Raw genomic sequence first — 20473 nt, forward strand, 5'->3', positions numbered from 1 at the left:
TTATACTCTATTTACACATCCTTTTTCCTCTTGTCACTTGTTCTATGCACGACATGCAGTTGCCATGTAAGTCCATGTACTGCTACTGTATTCATTTACCTACTATCAAATTAACTGACAATGTGAAAGTGCCGCTATTTACTGGGTGAAACTAGTGATGGTTTCATTGATCTTCTTAAGAAACAAATTAACTACTCATTTGGATGCAGAAATTTCAAATACAGTACACCAAAATCCTTATTTAAACACTCTTTATTTTACAATAATACTACCTATGTGTGACAGGTCATTAAATTATTACATATTTTCAAATAAACAGGCACATCCTTTATTGTGGCTTAATCACCTATATTTTTTAAAATCTTGTTCTGTATCCCTGTAGTTTTCATTCAGAGTAAGCACTGCAATAATTACAACACCTTGCACAGTTGGAAAATCAAAACTACATATATCCTGAAATCAACAAACATATAAACAGTACACTACCATCCAGGTTTTGGCGAATAAAAATCCATGTTCAGTGCATAATGTGCATGGCATCGGAGAAGATACATTCATCACCCTGTTTGTTAACCGCCGCTTTCTGCCTCAGTCCTCGGTGTCAGAGCTATCTGCTGGGTCGGTGTTGTGGGTCAGCATGTAGTTGTCCATGTCGATGGAGGGGCAGTTGTGGATGGAGTAACGCAGGCGCTCAGTGAGAATAGCCTGACTTGTGTACGGGGGCAGGCGAAGCAGGAAGAAGCAGGTCTGAGCAGTAGGGAGGCCGTTGACGGGCTGGAGGAGGTAATAAGGGGGACATTTGTTTTTGTTTTGTTTTTCGGAACTATTAGTATTTCTTTTTGTAAATAGGCTTATCACTTTGTTAGCAAAGACCTTACCCTGTCAACCTTGATGATTTGGAACTTCTGTGTGATATCAGCCAGGTTGGAAGGCAACCGGGACCTGCCAGAGACGAAACGTAGGAAAAGCACCCTCTCCTCGTTGGTAAACTCCTCCAAGCTCTGCCAAAACCAGCCAATGAGCAGGTGGCTCTCAGTGATGTCACGGTAACGCACCAGCTTCTTCAGCATCTCGACAGAGACCTCTGGCAGGCCACAGACCAGCTGCTCCAGCTGCTGTGCTGTCAGCAGGGAGAGGAGGGGCACAGGGATGATGGTGGACATGCCTTCTCTGACTGCTGCCACCTGGACACAACAGACCGACGTCAGCTTTGATACCGCTTAGGACGAGATAAAGAGAACAACGACGGGAACAACAAACAGGTTGTCTAGTGAGCGCTAATAGAAAACTGCTGGGCAGACTGAATGTTTAAGATGGATGCAGTGTCTCACATACAGTAGAGAGAAATCCACACCAAAGTTATTATTGAACAATAATACTGCCTATGTGGGCCAGGTTCTGGTTGGTGAATATAGTTAAATAATTTTTTTTCAAGTTTTTTTGTTTTTGTTTTACATCTGTCGCTTTAAAGTCTCATTCTAATGCATTAAAGGATTGGTTTATTTGCTGAGGGTCTAAGATTTTTGTTAAGGATTCTACCAGGCCAACAAATAAAGACTAATTTGATCAGCTGATTATTTTCTCAATTAATCATTTGTCAGAAAATAGTTTAAAAAATGCCCATCATATTTTGAGAGGCTGGAACTGCAGAAATAACATTTTACATAATGTAGAGTCACGGCAGAAACAAGGAGTTTCGGTTTGCAAATGACCAGTTGACTGTGTCCAGGTTGCTGATTAAGGTGTAGAATGTTCCTTCCTTCCTTCCTTGTGGACTGATAGAAGCTACTACAGTCTGCACAGCAGGGGCCGAGAGATAGATACTGACACATGGTGTAGACTTAATACTTTGGTCTATCCTAAAGAATTCAGTATTCCCTAATGTGTAAATATGTAGCAGTTTGTATGCTTGCAGATCATCCTCTGACATTCTGGCAGCTCTGCTTAATACCCCCAGATCATTCTTTAACTGTTCATCCCTTAATACCTGTGAATCCATCTCATGCAGTCTGTGGTCCAGAGCTCTCTCCACATATTCAGTCCTGTTGGCAAAGGTCAGGCTTATGTTTTGACCTCCAGGAACCACAGGTACCAGCCTTCCATCAGCACTGTGGGCCATGAACGAGTCCAGTGGGATCATCTTCAGACAGAGGATATGGCAGGATGGAAAGAAGGACAATTCAGAAAAATAAAGAGAGGGGTTGGGAAGTAGAGAATGAAATGTCAGTTAAATAGCTTTCGGTTTGGAAAGTTGAAGATCTACAGGAATCTTAATGAACTCTGCAATAAGGCAATTTGCATCACATCTCACCACATGGAAATTATCGTCTGTGATTCCACTGTTTTCTAGATGAAGGATGCCTTGGAGGGTGCGGTAGGTGAGCAGGTCTACCTCCTCAAGGTCAGGCCCTCCCAGTGGCATCGAGCAGAGCTGTTTCCACACCCAAGGAGCCAAATGCAAGTCCAGAGGCTTCTTGGTGCGAATAGCCACAGCCATAAGAATGCCCAGGAAGCGAAACTGGACCATGTGATCCTCTGAAAGTGCTACTGGATTCAGCAGGAACCTGTAAGGGTACACAGCGAATGCCAGAGGTAAAGATCACTTTTGAAAATTTGATGTTTTGCTATATTTTAAGGGTGTTGGTGGTTATCAAAAGAAGACTACACAATGTGCACCTGTCAGTGTTACTGCCCACATCTGCAAAGCTGTTGGGAGTATGAATCAGAAGATCCACCACACCAGACTGCAGCTCCTGGGGAAAACACATTGCCAAATTGACAATTTACATAAAGCAGAATATTCAGGCTGCATTAAATGCTATTTCTGTTGCTCTTAGACCTTCTTGGTGTGATTTTCATCCTACCTGGCACATCTCAGTGATGGTGTCATCAAACACTCCTCCGGCATCGTCAGCTCCCTCTCCAACAAGTTTGACCTTCCAGGCTCGTGATGGCAGCCGAAGCTCCAGAGGATTCAAGCTCACCACCTGCTTTGCGATCTGCACAAAGATGGGTTTGCTCGAACGCCCTCTGTAGGAGTGTAAGAGAGGGAACATCAATCATCAAGAAAACAAACAGATTGCTGCAATCATAAGAGTTCTTTAAGAACTCTGCAACTTGCAAGCAAAACAACCAAGGTGGCAGGTAAAAGTCCTGAAATTCCGCTAATAAGCACTGCTGGCAGGCTGGAAATGCAGCAAGTTGAAGTCTGTCTTTCCACCAGCGGATCCCTGAAGACATACAGATCCTGCCATGGTCACACTTACCTGGTGGAAATCCGTTTCACAGTGATCTGTGGCCCATATGTTTTGCCCTGGGTCATTGTTCTGCCAATGGAGCGCACTAGAGGCAGAGTGTTGACCTTGGGTGATAGAAGGCCTCTGAGCTCGCCCCGGATGATAGCTGTCGTCCCTGAACTATACCGTGAAGTGGACACCTGAATGGAGGGAAGGACAGGAAATAAAACAGGAGGAGGTGAATGAGGCATCACACTGAAAGAGTGATCGGGAGGTATGTGATTACCAGCAAGAATTCAGTTATTTTTTTCTAACATTTATTCTTTTAATGGATTAAAAGGGCAGAAAATAGGATAACTGATTACCGGATTCTTGGTGTCCAGGTTGAGCAGCCTCCAGGACTTGTACATGAGATCAGAAAAGTGGTAGAGTACCCTGAGGCGCATGCGAAGGACGTCAGGGCTGCTGTCTTTCAAGGTGTTGTACTGGGGAGGGACTGACTGGGGAAGGCCAAGCTGGAAATTTCCAGAGCCACCTGAAGATGAAGGTAATGAATGTTCATGTAGAGTTCCATGTCTATCCTGTTTCATGGATCATAGATGCAAAGAATATTTGCTTGTGTACAGGTACTGTAGGACTGTGTGTGCACCTGAGGTTTTCATCGAGGTAGTGGGGGTGGTCCATGCTGAACTGTGGCAGCGGCCAGCGGAGATCTGTCGGATGTTTTTCCCCTGGAGGGCCGTTATGAGTGTGGGCTCTTTCACTGGGTTGGAGTGTCCAAGACCAAGCTGGAACGCAACAGTGCAGTCGTTAGAGTGCTTCTGATGTGCAACAAAAACAAACTCCAGAGTGTATAGTTTTATATTTCAGCACATTGGTTACCTGTCCCTCACTGTTGCAGCCCCAGGCATAGACGTCTCCAGTGGAGGACAGGGCAAGGACATGTTCACAGCCCACAGCAATGTCTTCTATGAACATCCCCTCCAAGGATGGCACCACCTGGGGGCAGGATTTATTCTTCAGCATGGAGTCTGGCAGGCCGATCAGACGCTCTGAAGGATGAACAGAGGGTATATGTGAGTGTACTCTAAAAATAAACCAGCAACATTGTATATTTCTTCTGCATGCAGCTTTCAAAATTGTGCCAACTAAGTTGGTAAATTGATTTATAAAATGAGTTAAAAAAACATTCCCTCCATGTCAAGCACTAATCCTTTCTTATTCTGGCTGCAGTGACTTTAAGTGGTAGAATCAATCAAGAAAAGAAACTGTGACAATTGGCAATGGAGGTCAATACAATTACCATTGTTGCCTCAGTTATGGCATAATTATATAACACTCTGGGTGTTGTAAAAGAAGACACGGTCTAAAGCAGTACATCAACAACAGTGTTACTAAAATTGCAAACATTTTTAAAATCCAGTTTAGCATGGAAATGTACCTTGTCCAAATGTGTAAACACGTCCATCGCAGGCCAATGCTACAGAAAACTGAGTTCCACAACTGACCTTCTTAATTCCCTTGTTGCACAGCTGCTCCACTTTCTGAAAACAGGAACGACCAAAAATAATATTTCATTTACAATAACAACAGTATAGAAGTACCTGTAAATACATTAAGGAAAAGCACTAAATTAAAATGAATTAATAAACAGTTTAAGCAATGAATATAAACGAGTTATGAAAAGCATGACTCTAGTATTCCTTCCTAATAACTTACGTGGGGGTAGTATTTCGCTGTAGAAGAACCGGTTCCTAATTTGCCATAATCCCCATCTCCAAATGCCCACACAACCATTCCATCAAGGGATAGCACCAGGGTGTGGTTGAGACCACATGACACCTGGGGAAGGGGATCAAGTTAGCTTTGTTTGGTTAAAATTTGATCATTTTTTCTTTTTTCACAGTGGAGACCACAATACGCAGTATCCCAATCAGAGTTTAAGAATCAAGACAAGCATGGTCTACTCCTTACCTGCCCCACGTGATATCCCTCTAATGCTGCCACCCGTTCAGGCAGCATCTTGTTGGATGTCGACCTCTGACCCAGGCGGCCAGATTCACCACTGCCAAAGGTGAACAGTTTCCCATCTGCTGTTACCACAGCAGAGTGCCGGAAACCACAAGCAAGCTGGAAAGAGAAAAAAAAGCAATATGAAAGTTTCAGTAAACGGTTAAATTGCTGTGTCTATGTCACTTACATTGGCCTCTTCAACATGTTGGTTGCATTACGAGTTGATGATTTTACTAATAACTTCCAACAATATAGCATAAAAGCACAAAAATATCACATAGGAGTTCAGAGCAGACTTTATCTCTACCTGAATGACCTCTTCTCCTTGTAAGGCCTCTATCTGTTTGGGTCTCCTCTGCCTTTCGCTGTTGCCGTGCCCCAGTTTTCCAAAATCGCCATCCCCCCAGCTGAACACCTCCCCAGTCTCAGTCAGGGCCATGGAGTGTCCATCAGACCCGCAAGACGTCACCAGCTGAGTCACCACATACCCTGTAAATAAAATAAAAAGTCAGTAAAGCTCAACTTATAAAGATAAGAATTTAGAGAGCATTAATTAATAATTAGGCCTAAATGGAAGCTACCAAATCAAACTGCAGTAGTACAATCAAAATATTTTTGTCCTTTCCGTTATGGATAAAAAGTTTTCTGAGGCAATAAAAAAAGGTTACATATAAAAAGCAGACCAACTCAGACTTGGGTTTTTTGGCCCTCCATGAATACTGTACCTTGAAAAGCAAAGATAACAGTGGGGACATAGAGATCATCAGAATTCCCCTGGCCCAGTCTGCCATATTGTCCCTCTCCTACAGCTAATACAGTCCCATTGGACTGGACCAGGAAGGTACAGTTCTGACCACACACAACCTGGAAAACACCCACAAAAGGAGAAAGAAATGTTAGAAAACAGCAGCAATGTAGGAAGAAAAGTCTGTGTCCTGTGAGAAAAAGTTGCTACCTGTTGTGTCTGTAATAGAGAGGGTGCAAGAGTAGGCATCATGAGGTTGGTTCCCATTCCTGCCAACTGTCCGTAACGTCCATTCCCCCACAGGTATACCTCACTCTTCCCTCCTTTTTGCCAGTCCTAAGAAACACAGCAGGTGAAATTATATATTATATTATATTATATGTATATTATAACACTCTCCAGCTAAAAGATTGTGCAAAAAGAAAGTAAACTGAAGAATTAATCTTTTTTAGTTTAGCAATTGTTTTTTTTTAAAAACGGGGTTTATTGTGCACAGTTTAAAGATGGCAGAGCTGTTACCTCTGGTCTGGTGGTTGCCCAAGACATCAGCTGTTCATCCATCCGATAGCTCCACTTGCTGTTGTCCTAGAAGAAAGATAAGTGTCTCAATAGATGCCTACATTAGGGAAACGTATGTATATTTGAGTCAGTTCAGATTCCCGAAACATATCCAGCTACTCCCTAAACAAAAAACAGCACAAAGAGGTTTGTCACTACTCACCAGTGCCTTGAGGATTTCAGTGTCTTCCACCTCCTGAAACTCTGAAACAATGAAGGATTCTGGGAAGGCAGTACCACTGGCAATAGCCTCAGCACTGCGGACAGTAGTGGCGTAGGTGGCAAGCCAGCTCCACTCTGGCGGGCAGGCGTGGGCATCAGGACTGGTGTGGTGTGGAGAGTGTGGGAAACGACACAGGTGTTTCTCTAAGGACAAACCAACAGTCAAGGAGGCCAGGCTCTGAAGAAAGGCACTGTGGACTAGCTGGTCACCCGCTGCAATGTGGGTCTGTATTAACAGAAGGCATTCAAAATTAAGTCCCAGCTGAAGCTCACATGGACACAAACATACATAAACTACCAGTGAAATGTTTTGATTGCTGTTGATCGGGATATAAAAACAGAAAGTTAACAGAAGGGACAAAACATGAACATCAACATGAATGGAAAGAGGTAAGGTGTCCCCAGTAATGAAAATGAAATTAGACACAATTAAAATAAACTACTTTAAAATTAGTTTAGTTTCATTCATGACCCGCTCATAGTTGTATTGCTCCTGCAACAGCAAGGGCAGTCTCTCCAGGAAGACAGCCAAACAAGGTGCCCGATTTAGACCCAGGATGTTCTGGCTTCTGAGAATCATACGACAGGAAGATAGCACATGATTTTGACTGATCCAATCGGGGGTGCAGCAGATCAACAAAACGTCCTGGGAAAGAAAGAATGACAGAACACAGCTCTTAAGTCATATTTAAGGGACAGATATAAGAATGGTATCAATCTTCCCATCTAACTCTCTGCAAATAAACAAATATGTTGAACTTTTCCTTTAAGGTTTGATGAAATTTAAGTTATGAGTGATCCAAATTACCTTTGACCTCCCAAAGCAGGCAGCTACGCCCAAGTTTGATATCCAGGTAGTACTGACGACTGAACCCAAACCTGTAACAGTCTGTAAGACTGAACCATCCTGCAAGAAGCACAGAGAGGCGGGGACATTCAAATTCTGAAATCAGACTTCTGAAACATTTATTTTAGAGTAATATATAATAATAGTTTCAATGTCTGATAATGTTGATTGTTAAATAAGTGATTTTTGTATTGACTTTAGATTAGAAAGTGGCAGGAGCAGTAAATATTGTTTTCTGACCTGTAAGGACCAGATGTTGAGCAGTCCCCCTATCCCCCCAGAAACCAGAGTCAGTCCACTGGAGCAAAATGAAAGGGACTTCACTGCTGTAATGTGGCCATGAAGTACAAACACACACTTTGCACTGTCCTGCTGTAAAAAGGAACAGAAACAGGTGATTTCATGAGCTTAAATAACTGGTGCATAAAATCCTGATGACATTTTCATCATTTCAAGATATTAGTAGAACCGGGTCTGCAAGAAGGCCTCCAGCAGCAGAGCCAAACTGACCTTGACATCATTGTTTTCATCTTGGCCTGGAGAGTTGTTCAGTATGTTGGGCAAAGACACAATGGTACCCCCCTGTGGCAGTGTCCAGACATACACAGAGCCATTCTGACAACCTCTACAGAAACATGGAGATAAAAAAAGAAGTATCTAGAACATATGAAACGAACATATGAAAAAAGAATAGTCCTACATGCAACTATATAGATATGTTGAATTTTCACCCATTCTTCCTAAATCATTTTCTAAAATTGTTGAAAAAGAGGAAGAATATTCAGAGAAAGAATGAAGAATGAGTTATTTAAACTCACGCAGCCAACATGAGCCGGGGATCAGGTGCTCTGCCAGCGAGCGGGCACCATTCAGCAATGTTAACGGCACTCATGTGAATGAGGGAATGCAGGGTCACCCAGGTCCCCCCAGAGCGTCCCAGTATCTTTGTTACCTCTGACCTGCCCAAACAGAGCAGCAAGTATCCTGTGGGGTCCCATTTTAGAGAACTCACGCTGTCCTGTAGAGTGAAGGGAGGGAGAGTGGAGCGGTCAATAAGAGTAAATAGAGTGGAAAATTATTCTATGTAAATTCTATATCACAGTGTGCAGACAACAGAGTCACATACTTAGTTCAGTTCATGCAGTTCTTTGTCTCTTTTGTAGGGCTCTCTACTGCATTTAAAATGAGTTTGGAGTAAACTTCGTAGACAAACCTGGAAGACAGACAGCACTACAGGCTGCTCATTCTCATAGGTCTCAGTTGTGGCCAAAAGGATCTTTCCATTGGGATAGCCCACTGCAAAAGGCTTGTCCTCACTGTGCCAGGCGACACACTGGGGGGCTTGGAGAAATCAGGGGAGAAGATCAATCGTTTAACTGAATAGGCTGATATTTTGAAAGATGCACATGTTTGCTTTCTGGCCAAGAGTCACATGAGAAGATTGATAACCACTCTCATGGTTGTATGCTAAATATGAAGGTTGAGTCAGGATTGATTGGCTTAGCTTAGCTTAAAGACTGGAAGCAAGGGGAAACAGCTAGCTCGGCTCTGTCCGAACCTAAAAAACCTCCAGGAAATCACGGCATGACCAAGAAGTAATTCCAGCATGGAACTCCCTGTATATCCACAACTTGTCATTTTTTACATTTCGTTTAAATTTGTTTATAGGTTAAAACAAGACACGATAATTACAAGTAAATTAATGAGCTTTAGAGGTGCTGGTATGCAATTTTTTTTTTTTTTGCTTTTGGACAGAGGCAGGCTAGCTGTTTCCCCCTCCTTCCAGACTTTATGCTAAGCTATGCTAATTGACTGCTGACTTTAGCCTCATATTTACCATACAGAAATCAAAGTGGTGTTGATCTTCTCATCTAACTCTCAGCAAGAAAGCAAATAAGCGTATTTCTCAAAAAGCTGAACTATTCCTTTAAGTCTAAAATGTGTAAAAATGGTATGAGCCTAGAGGAGTACATTCAAACACATCTCCGAAAAGGAATTATCAACAATAGAAATTTAATTTAAGAGAAAATTGTAGTGATGTAATGTAATGTTTAACCATTAAGAATAAGTTCCTAATCAATTTTAAATCTTCTCTGTATGTCTCTGTATATCATTTAATGTAATGTCTCCCTTTATATTTACATTAAAATCTGAGTGTGATATGAGCATTTTCAGTGTGTAGTAACAGTGTGTATAGTAGCCTCCTCACCCTCTTTTCTGTGGCAATGGGTCAGTTCAGTGCTCTTCACATGCAACTCCATTTCCTGCATTGTGACCTGCAGCCAGCATAGAGAGCCATCCAGCCGACCCACCAACAGGCTCTCAGCAGGTCTATTCTTACAGGCCGCTGCCTGGTCAAGAACCCACAAGCTGAAGGTCTGAGCCCAACAAAGGGCTGTGACTGTAGACATCTGAGCCTCCACATGACAGTGAGATCCTGTAAAGTGACAGAAAAATTCTAATTGTGGCAACTACTACTGTAATTATTAGGCATCTTACAGCTGTTTAAAGTCCCCCTCCACTCAAAACTGTGACTGACTCGCGAAAAAGACAAATAGATTTACCCCTGATGTTCATGATGTTGATGTGTTTGTTCTCAGGGGCAGCCAAGAAGTTTCTCCCCGTACTCCAGTATACAGGAGACATGTGATGGCATCTACCGGCCCTGTCACTGTTTGATCTGTCCGTCTTACTGGAGAGAGGCAAAGGGAGGAAAATTTGAGTTTATAATCCAATCTTTTAATAGTAACCCCTCTGTGAGATTTTCAGAATCCTACAGGTTTGGTCTAAAGCAATATATGAATTTGTTTAATTAAGGCTAAAATGTATGTCTTTCCGTGCAAGTATATTATACTTTCTAGATTACAAATTATTAATATAGATTTTTACCCATGAATAAAATTAAGGTTTGGGGTGTTATATGATCAGATATCCTTTTATAAAATTGGATCAATACAATACTAGATCAAGCAGACAACCTCGTAATACAGGAGAAGGTGGTCTGTAACTCCACTGCATTCTGGCTGATGCTCCATAGTTGTACCACCTTGTCCTGAGAGCATGTAGCCAGCAAACTCTGCTCACTGCTCCAGGAACAGCTGGCCACCTGAACAGAACAGAAATAATACAAAGATACTTTCACTACATTGCATATGATAAGCAGGGAAATGTCACCCCTGTACCACTAAAATAATACTTGTCTTGGTAGATGTTTTATAGACTACTTACTGCTGTGCACAGTAATGGTTAGAAGTGTGATTAAAGTTCTTCATATTCTCAATAAATACAATACTCTAAATACAATTTTTTTTATTACACCTGAACATACACATCAGCAAATCAAATTTTCCCATCAAAAAAACAAAAACCCTAAAAAACATCTCATCCTGTTATCAGAACAAAGGAGAATCCGGTTTGTTCTATGAAATTAGAATTACCACCCCGCGGTTGTATGCTTCCGCCAACCAGTCAAGTTGCAGTTTACATCCGTGCCTGTCCAGACTCGAATAATATATGTATTGAATACTTTAAAGGAATTTAAGAAACAATGCATATAGCTGTTATTTTAAGCATTGCTATAATGCAGATTGTTCAAATAAATTGTACTGAACTGACTGAACCACTCTAATCCCCTCACCCTGTTGTAATGTCCTTCCAGCCTCTTGAGAGGGCATTTGCGCAAGTCACCAGCCAGGTCACTGTATGTTTGGGGACGATTAGGACTGTCCCTTCCTGTGGCGGCCAAGGCCTGCACTAGCTGCTGTGCTGCCCACTGGCGATGTTTACTGGTCAGCCTGGCAGACAGGACACAAGCTGCCAACGCATTAGCCAGCTCCAGAGGGCCCACTCTGGCACTAGAGTGGGGTAAAGGGGAAGGAGGCAAGGACGAAGAAGACACCCCCTGGTTTCCTGCATCTTGGTTAAAGAGACACATAAGCAGAGGAGCGCTGCTATGAATAATGAAATCCCAATATTTCAAACACTGTCATAAATAATTACACATAACAACACAACTACTTAGTAACCTACTCTCTCTCACCATTAGTCTCATGTTCAGCCCTGTCTGGGCTGTAACAGTGAACACCCTTTTCAGTCAGCAGGGACACCAAACTTTGTGTGACCACGAATGTTGGGGGCGTCTGGTCACTGTAGTCCCTGGGCTGCTGCTGGGCTCCCTGGGCTGCAGCTGTTAGGCCCGAGTTCAGACAACCTCTCTGCTGTGGGTCAATGATGGCCCCAATGTTCACCCCTGTAGCTGCTGCCATTAGGTTCTACAGGCACCAATATTAAAGGATATACACATTTTTGAATTTCCATCCATTTGCCAGCATTTATGTTCACAATTAAATAATCCCTTAATGCAAGGATAATTCCTTATTTCAATGCGTCATAATTTCATCATTTATAATTTGCTATGCTCCTTATTTTAATCATAATGACTGTATCTTTGTATTTTTATTGTGCTGTACATCTGTTGGTTTTAAGCCATTCTTGAAGCTCACTGTAAATAATCATTTAGCAACCTAAATTTGCTTTCATCAGTTTCCAATAAATACTTGACCTTATTCCCATATCATTAAATTGAGAAAACATACAACAACCAATTATATTGAACCAGATGTCCAACCAACCAATGAGCCTAAATTCCGGTCCAGAATTCCAAAGTCTAACTGATTACACTAAAATTAATTCAGACCAATATGGAAAAAGTAATCCAACATTTACTGATGTAGTAAAAAAATATGTTCATTTATTGTTATTCAAAGCCATATGTGACACTGTGATATTGAAATGATATAGTGATATAATTATTGTGATGAAAAATTTACATCATATCGCCCAACGCTAATAAATAGCATATACAATATTTATATATTATAAAATATTTATATATTATAAATAGTGGATTGGCCAAAGAAAACTGACCTGAGTGCATATCTCCACTAGCTGTCTGTAAGCAGTAGAGCTATGGGATACCACGCTCCCGATGGCTGAGGTAAGGAAGCTGAGGCAGGCGGAGTTGCTGCGTTCTGCTGCCAGGCCCTTCACACCTGACTGTGTGTCCACACAGGTGTGAGCCCTGCCCCCTGCTGCTAGAGTCATCAAACGCACCAGGATACGGATATCCGCCAGACCCAAGGACTCTAGGCCATTGGACTGGCTGCACAGTGATGCACTGGAAAGGAAGATAAAGGAGGACTCTTGAAACCATAATGAATTGGTGAAAAAAAAAAAAATTATCGACAAGGCTATATACTGGTCAAATGTACTGTACCTAGAGGCAGTCTGAGACAGTGCTCTCATCACCATGCTGTAAGCTAGCAGAATCTGGGCTGTGGAGGTGACTCTTCTTAAAGCTTTCAGTCTATCATGAGAGTCCCTCAGTGATACTGCCTGCTGTCCAAGGCTCAGAGAGGTCTTCTGCTCAACAAGGGCATTCCCTGTTGAGGAAAAAACACATCAGAGGGCATTGTAATAATTATAGGAAAAATCCCTGATACATCTCGTTAACTCACATTTTAAAACACTCTGACAGAACATGAAAACAATGGCATGCAAGAAGGGGAAAAAAAAACAACACCATACTGGACAACTGGGAGTATGTGTGCTTCAGATGCCCTGCTATGATAAATTAGTAATGAATCATTATGCTGCAGTAAGTTTGAATGTGGATGGATTGCGGATGCTGCCAACAAGCACAGAGGGAATGTGGGTGTGTGTTACAACAAGTGGGCTAAATGTCTCATCAGAGATAGAGTGAAAGAAACAACCATTGAAACAGGAAGAAGAGGAGAGTTCATCACTGAGTAAACTTGACCTGCCATTCTGTTGTACATGACCAGCAATGAGTTGTGTGGATACCAGAATTTTTATTATAGTCATGGGTAGTTGGTTTGGTGTCAGACTGTCCTAGGGTCATGGTAGATCTACAGAAAAAGTGACCTGTGATCCTTTCCTGTACCCAGGATATGACTGCTCCATAATGTACAGGTTTGCATGCAACCGCTTTTTTCTTTTTTTTTCCAGTTCTACATCTGTTCATGCTGTAAATATCACACAGTATGCAAGAATGTCAAAGGTCATAATTTGTTTTAACTACTAATACTTTTGTGAATAATATATTCTGAGACACTTTTTGAAGTCATCAGTGCTGGACCACATCTAGCTACTTTAATAAACACCAAGTACCTTTGGGAGCTACTGTTCTTGTTGGGTCAGCAGAGCTGTAAACCCAGGCTCCAAGTGGATCTGGTTCAGTAAAGGCAATTGGGTCTGGTACCAGCTTCTTTTCAGTCAGCCCCAGTGGTCTCAGCAAGAGCCCAAAGTCCTCCAGTCCTGTCAGCTTGTCTGTGTCACAATTGTCTCCGTGGCTCATTTCCCAATCATCTGAGCAAACAGAAGTACCATTCATATTTTAAAAAATGCATTACGAGTACCAAATGACTCCCATTTTAGAGTGAAAGTACCCTTCCCTACCATCAGATGTGCTGTCCAATTGGCCAATCAAATCAGATGTCAGACCTTTAATCCTAAAAGCAAAAGCAGAACAAAACGATGATAAATAATAGGCATTATATTGTAACCAGTTACATTTACCAACATCAAAAGTTTTTATAAAAGTATGAGAACAAGAAACGAGCTAGAGGTTGCTATACGAATTGAGTTGCACGCATCCAATCATCATTTCCTGCATACATTAATTCACACATATCTGCTTTACCTTTCGCATTTAGAACTTGTGTCACTCAGGTTTGCAGATAGATACTTTTCCCTGCAGGAGCTGCAGAGGAGGTAGAAGGGAAAGTTGGAGCCACACTCCCCTTTGAACCAGACATCCACGTAGGCCCCGGTGCTGTCGTAGCCCTTTCGCGCAGCACTCTGCCCACAACCTGGGTGACGCCGCTTTATATGATTGTTAAACTGCAGGGTAAGGGTGTTGCACAGCTCACACTTCACCATCTGACTGTGTTCTTCTCCAGCCTAAAACAAGGGTGACAAGATGAATGACAATAATTCTGGTATACGGACAAGAAGCAAACAGTATGAGAACAGTATGCATGACTGTTTTAAACATGCTGTAAGCAAAGCAAGCCTAGACATAAAACAACAAATCAGGCCTACAAGCAACTCTGTGTTCCAGTTCCGTCTGTAGGAATGAATACTACAAAATCAGTATGTGCATATGCAGATTCATCATTTTTTTCACTTCATTTTTGCCATTTGTTCATTTTATTGGCTATGATTTGATGTTTGTCACAAGTTCATCTGAGGGTTTGACTACAATGTTTGTCATTTTGCATTTGAAGTCATCACATATATTTATTTAAGTAATCAAAATTTGATTTTTATTTTGTTCATGTCTTGTAGCCTTAGTGTTGATCATTTGTGTGTCACCTCCACTATCTGGAGTGTGTCTCTCTCCAAACTGAAGAATGACGGGGTGAGCAGGTCCTCATAAGTTTCCTCATGGTACGGGTCATCCATGTAGCCCAACTCTGACTCTTCCTCAGCAGCGTAAGGATGAAACTCCACCTGCTCTGGCCATTCACCGACTGCTGTGTGTTGTTGGTACAGCTGTGGGAGGGGGTTGGGTGACGGCAAGTCTGAAAAGAGTAGGTAGTTTGTTTCAAATGAAAACGCTCAGAAAAATGTAGAGTAAATGTGTGAATTTTGTGGCGGGATGTTATTGTGAGACACACACGTTGATAACGATATTTCAAACAGGTAATGGAAGCATGAATGTTTTTTTTGATCCTCTTACAATGTTTCAGGTCCGCTTTCAAACCAAAACATGATCTAACTCAGCTTTGATGTTCACATTTCATTTCTGAATCAAACTCTGACCTGCTCTTCGGAAGGAGGTCCTCTGAGTTGGGCCTGAGCGTCGCCGCCGTGCTGGAGGAGGTCTGTTCCTGGTCAGGTGGACATCCAAGAAGTTCTCCCTCTCTATCCAGTCCAACCCTGGCAACAGGCTGAAAATAACAAAATAGCATGCAGTCCATCACCAGACTGGTTGCATATATAACAATAATACAGTACCAATTGCGAAAATGTCGGTATGTTCTTGAAATCCCCGACCTTTCATTGGGTTGGCTGATGGGGCGCTCAGGACATTGCACAGTCTCTGGCCCATCTGGGGATGGTGTCTCGGGAGCACCCTCCGGTCTAGGTGACTCAGCTGCCTGCTGCTCCTCAGTCAGGGGGTGCTCTAGCATCCAGCTGGCCAATACCTCAATGGTTTGAGAGTCCAAGTCACCTGCTACATCTGGTAGGGACCACAGGGAAGTTGAAGAAAAAAAAAAAAGGATGGATCATAGAGTGTTGCATTGCTACTTCATGTCGGACATCACCACCAGATGATCACACTTCTGTGTACTATTTAAGGTCAGGCTGGCACATCTGCTCTGAAACTATAGTGTGTGAAAAGGGGTGGTGTGAAATTTGTGACACAGTAAGTGAGGACAGGACTAAAATCTGGATAATGGGGGAATTTAAGTAATAAAAAGGGTGACAATGTATATTGGTGCTATTTGTTTAAGTGAAAATATTCATACACTTGCTAGTTTACATGCTTATAATACATAAATGATCTTTGCACAACCTGAACAAAAATTCGGAACCATGAGGTGCAATTTTAGCCTTAGAAGCTTGTTAGCAACATTTTAGTGAAAATGACATTTACATGAAATGCAAAACGGCAGAGCAACAATTTAAACATGTAGTCTTGTAGGAATCTTAGTAAATAAATTTAAAGACTTGCAATGATTTTTTTTTTTTCTTTTTCTGATTAGAAGTAGGGAAAATCTGATGACCATCCAACAAATTACATTGCTCCAGAGGGTGCAGTCTCTGAGGTACAGATTGTTTTAAGGCAGAAAAGCAGGTGTACAACATGTGCTCTTTGAACACATTTATAATAAGAAGATGTATCAAATATATGGTAATTGTAATATTGATGCTTGTTATTTTTGCATTAAAACTAGAAAATAACATATACTGAAGTCTTAGTTAATGTCCACCCTTAGTAGCAGCATTGTGTTGATCCTAAAACTAATAAATTAAGTCTTCTATCAAAGAAAATGCATTTTTTTTCTTATTACGGATACTACAGGAAGGCTTCAGCACAAAGTGAAGGACAGATGTTTAAAATAGAGAGCACATGAAGAAAAAATTTTGTGGTATCAGACACACTCCACAAAGCAGTACCTGCTGCTTCCATGGCCCAGTAGATATGTCTCATAGAGAATCCCATTTCTAGCAACCGACTGGTGACAAACATTTGTGTCCGTTCTGGTGGTTGAGGAGAAAAAGAAAAGTACACAAAAAACAGGAAACAAATACAAGCCTACAGCTAGATTTTGAAATTTTCATATGTGTAGACCGCTGTGGAATGTAGCAGATAAATAAAATATCTTCACATTTTGTTTTATTTCTTTTCCTTATTTTATGCTGTTTTATTAGTCTATAGACAAAGAAAAGCCTTTCCAGCCAAGGTACAGTACTCCTTTTCAATTTAGTTTTATCCTCAATGAATGATTACACCTACCTATCAACTGGTTGATAGTTAATCCTAATATAAGATATGAAAGTCAGAACAATGACTTTAAGTTTAAAGCACTTCCCAGCAACGTTCAAAGAAAACACCAACATAAGTGACAATGAAAAAAATGGTGCCATTCAAGCCTTTAAGTGCACAAACTGTGTAATGCATGCAATTGATAGTCTTGATATCATATTTGTGCAATAGCAGAGCAAAACACATGCTGTTTTGAGCAGCAGATAAGTTGTGACAAATAGCTGAACATATAAAACGATGCAAGAGACAGAGTTTTCAGTGAGTTATCATTGTTCTGTTGTCCTCCTGTGATAACACAGAAGTTTGGCTGAATTAAATTCATTTTCCAATTACATTAATAGCATGTTTGAATATGGAGCCAGCATGGGGAAAAAGTTTTTTAAAAACTGAACTGGCCTGCAATTCTGCAGCAATTAGCAAAGCTATTCTCTTTAAAATATTGTGTTGTTTATCAGTAACTTTAAATTAGGAGATAAATTTAGGTTGAGGATTTTTTTCTTTTCTATGTACTGCGATGTCCGACAGCTTTTCCCCCATTGACGTCTCTGCGTTTGTGCTTACCCAGGCTGCTTCTGGCCTGTGTGCTGCAGGGACCTGGTTCCATGAAGCTAGTCTGCTGTTCTGTGAAGGCATCACAAGAAGCAGAGCTGGCCAGGCTGAAGCAAGGGTGCAGAATGGGGGGAGCGCTAACCAGGCCGGTAAGCGTAGGGAACCGAGTTAGCACCATGTGCCTAGAAGGAGTGAAGATACAGTATATACAGTAATAAAACAGTGCAAGCAGTGCTACACTACCAGTCGTCAGTCCCAGACAAACGTTTGAAATATTAAGTATTAAAAGCATTAAGTGAGCTTATTTAACCTGATTTAAGATGCCTGAAAATAACAGTAAGTCATGCATGTATCCTCTTATGTCCACATTTTGCTTAAGCCTGGTAACTAGAGAAGGTAGTATAATATGTGCTATGTACTGTGGGAGTCTTTTGGCAAAGAGCTTGGCACTATTCTTCTCAAAATTCTCCTCCCTGGAGGGCTTTGACTTTATTTTCTGTTTTATTACATAACCCTGAAGCTGTTTGTTTGTTCGCCTCTTGAAAGCAGGAATAACAATGACACTCTGGTCAGCTGGCTGGGTTAGGAGAAAAACAAGCCGGCAGAGCTGCAGCCTAGACTAAAGACAGTGCAAGCAGAATCCTCACTCTCTTTTTTTCATGTAAGATCCTAACTCACCCATTCCCTGGACTTCAGACAAGCTGCTGCTGCCAAAGGATACAGGTCTGTAGCAATCAGTAACATGAGAATTGACCATAACTCTAGTTACTGCATTTGTGTCCGTTCAAGAAATTTCTGAGTATGAGCTTTACTAAGCTTTTACTGTGACTTACTCAAACAAAAGTTAAATCAAAGGAATATTTTTCATAATGAACCCAAACTATACTCACTGGAGGAGGCTGATGGGGAGGAAAGGGTTGAAATGATCAAGGCCATCTGCCTGCATGTTTGCTGGCAGAGAGGATGCCAAGTCAGTATTAGAGGATGAGGCAGAGGCTCTGTTTGATTGGCCAAAGATGGCAGTGCCTTCTGAACATGCGCTGTACAAGGACACAGAGCTGGAGGACTTGGAAATGGGCTGAGAGGATAACTGGTGGCCTGATTCTGCAAGGAAAATGCAGTGATGAAGGTTAGATCACACCCATTAGTTTTTATTATACTATATTTTTTATTTTGATCCTGAATACAACACAACAGAGCTGTCGTTAAGTCTGTCTGTGCAACTCCCTAGTCCTTGAGGAGTAGTCTAAGTCAAGTCTTCATAAGCAAATTGCAGGTCAAGATTCAAGTCTTTCAGGTGTGAATGTAGATTATTATTATATGAAATTAGTCGTTTCATTTCAACATTTTCCTTTTCAAGATGTTTTAATAGGGTTTTTTACATACCAACTAGAGCTGCTACGATTAGCTGATCGACAGAAAATTAATCCGCTAATTTGACAGTTTTTTGGCTCCAACTTCTCCAATGTCAGAATATAATGTTTTCCAAGACCGGACTCTATTGCAAATGGAAAATCTTTGGGTTTTCAACTGTTGCTGTGACAAAATAAGACAGAGGAAAATGTCACCTTCAGACTTGACAACTCAAGACCAACTCAAGTCCTATGTTGTTATTTTTGTGACTTAAGTCTGACACAAGTCCAAGTTTCAAGTCTCCCGCTCTGATACACAGTAACCTAACAAAAACAACTACCAAATCTAATCCATAAATTTAGATACCTTTGCGCTCTTTGTCCTCCTGCAGTCTGTTAAGGGCTCCTTTGTAGATCATGACCTGAGCCCTTTCCAGGTCGGTTAGTGACATGCTCTGTTTGATGGGACAGGGTCTGACTGCCCACTTCACCATGCTCTGCACCACATATTGTAGCACTGATCTCAGCTCAGTACTCTCATCCCATTGTTTGCTGCTGGCCTTAGCCTGGTCAGGGTTTAGGCTGGAAAGGGGACTCACTGAAGGGTTGGAAGGGTCGTGTTTAGGCACTAGAAGCAAATCTGACAGCTTCTCACAGCTAAAAATGACAGTAAGGGATTTCAAAGCTCCAATGAGAAGATATGAGACTCTAACTGCTCTCAGTTCAAGTGCAAAGGCATCCACTTTGGATGTGTGGGATGTTTGGTGAGGTAGGGGTAGACAGGTCGACTCCTGATGGTCCACGATCTTTGTGGCATCTTTGGTTGAGGGCGGTGATATGAAGGGGTCTGTCTCAACATTCTGATCCTTAAACTTTTTCCTCTCGTCTTCTGTAAGCCACCTGACTTCATCTGACATGTCTTCATCCAGACAGCTCTGTGTCTCACCCTGTTTCACATTCTCCTCTGAGTGCTTCCTTTTGGGGGCTGGATAAGCCCCCATCCACCCCTGCTCCTCCAGCCGCCCCATCAAAAAAATCAGATCTAACAACACCGTTGGTTTGAGGCCTCCGAGTTGGGTGACATCGCAGCAGGATATGTCACAGGGCTCCAATGAGATGATCGGCATGTCGCTGGGTGACCAAGAATTCATGGAGCTTAGTTATTGGGAAGGATGGGAAGAACCCACAGATAGAGCATGGATTGACACCAGGACGGATTCAACAGGGATTAATGGATTTAAGAATGAAGAAGAAGAGGCAAGAAGAAAGCAAAATCAGAGGGGTAAATGATGAAAATAAAGTAAAATCTTAGACAAATTACAGAGGAGGACAAATAACTAAACGAAAAGAATTATACAGTTATAAACATGCTGA

The 20473-nt window shown here is 41.7% G+C and overlaps 1 protein-coding gene across 8 annotated transcripts in view; it reads right to left on the reverse strand.

Moving 5' to 3' along the window:
• Positions 1-244: 244 nt before the first annotated feature.
• LOC120806109 (probable E3 ubiquitin-protein ligase HERC1) overlaps positions 245-20473 on the reverse strand; it is a 43635-nt gene continuing 23406 nt past the window's right edge. For 4 of the 8 annotated variants that reach the window (XM_040156850.1, XM_040156849.1, XM_040156851.1 and 1 more), the window contains 41 exons: positions 19467-20254; positions 18638-18851; positions 17760-17929; positions 16829-16912; positions 15701-15887; positions 15467-15594; positions 15017-15225; positions 14343-14602; positions 14099-14151; positions 13811-14008; positions 12897-13062; positions 12548-12797; positions 11661-11892; positions 11259-11536; positions 10600-10727; positions 10186-10313; positions 9831-10058; positions 8835-8962; positions 8440-8639; positions 8132-8246; positions 7862-7993; positions 7583-7681; positions 7247-7420; positions 6716-7000; positions 6514-6579; positions 6205-6330; positions 5975-6113; positions 5557-5738; positions 5211-5366; positions 4956-5078; positions 4678-4780; positions 4119-4288; positions 3886-4024; positions 3602-3771; positions 3267-3436; positions 2865-3030; positions 2677-2753; positions 2312-2564; positions 1988-2140; positions 879-1184; positions 245-774 (listed from right to left, as the gene is read on the reverse strand). In XM_040156850.1, the coding sequence (XP_040012784.1) occupies positions 589-774; positions 879-1184; positions 1988-2140; positions 2312-2564; positions 2677-2753; positions 2865-3030; positions 3267-3436; positions 3602-3771; positions 3886-4024; positions 4119-4288; positions 4678-4780; positions 4956-5078; positions 5211-5366; positions 5557-5738; positions 5975-6113; positions 6205-6330; positions 6514-6579; positions 6716-7000; positions 7247-7420; positions 7583-7681; positions 7862-7993; positions 8132-8246; positions 8440-8639; positions 8835-8962; positions 9831-10058; positions 10186-10313; positions 10600-10727; positions 11259-11536; positions 11661-11892; positions 12548-12797; positions 12897-13062; positions 13811-14008; positions 14099-14151; positions 14343-14602; positions 15017-15225; positions 15467-15594; positions 15701-15887; positions 16829-16912; positions 17760-17929; positions 18638-18851; positions 19467-20254 (7519 nt within the window). In that variant the 3' untranslated portion in view covers positions 245-588. Of the gene's footprint in view, positions 775-878; positions 1185-1987; positions 2141-2311; positions 2565-2676; positions 2754-2864; positions 3031-3266; positions 3437-3601; positions 3772-3885; positions 4025-4118; positions 4289-4677; positions 4781-4955; positions 5079-5210; positions 5367-5556; positions 5739-5974; positions 6114-6204; positions 6331-6513; positions 6580-6715; positions 7001-7246; positions 7421-7582; positions 7682-7861; positions 7994-8131; positions 8247-8439; positions 8640-8834; positions 8963-9830; positions 10059-10185; positions 10314-10599; positions 10728-11258; positions 11537-11660; positions 11893-12547; positions 12798-12896; positions 13063-13810; positions 14009-14098; positions 14152-14342; positions 14603-15016; positions 15226-15466; positions 15595-15700; positions 15888-16828; positions 16913-17759; positions 17930-18425; positions 18473-18637; positions 18852-19466; positions 20255-20473 lie in introns of all 8 variants that reach the window. The other 4 variants (XM_040156853.1, XM_040156852.1, XM_040156856.1 and 1 more) reach the window with 4 other exon arrangements.

Source organism: Xiphias gladius, chromosome 20 (assembly GCF_016859285.1).
Source record: "Xiphias gladius isolate SHS-SW01 ecotype Sanya breed wild chromosome 20, ASM1685928v1, whole genome shotgun sequence".
In the NCBI taxonomy this organism is placed as follows: domain Eukaryota; kingdom Metazoa; phylum Chordata; class Actinopteri; order Istiophoriformes; family Xiphiidae; genus Xiphias; species Xiphias gladius.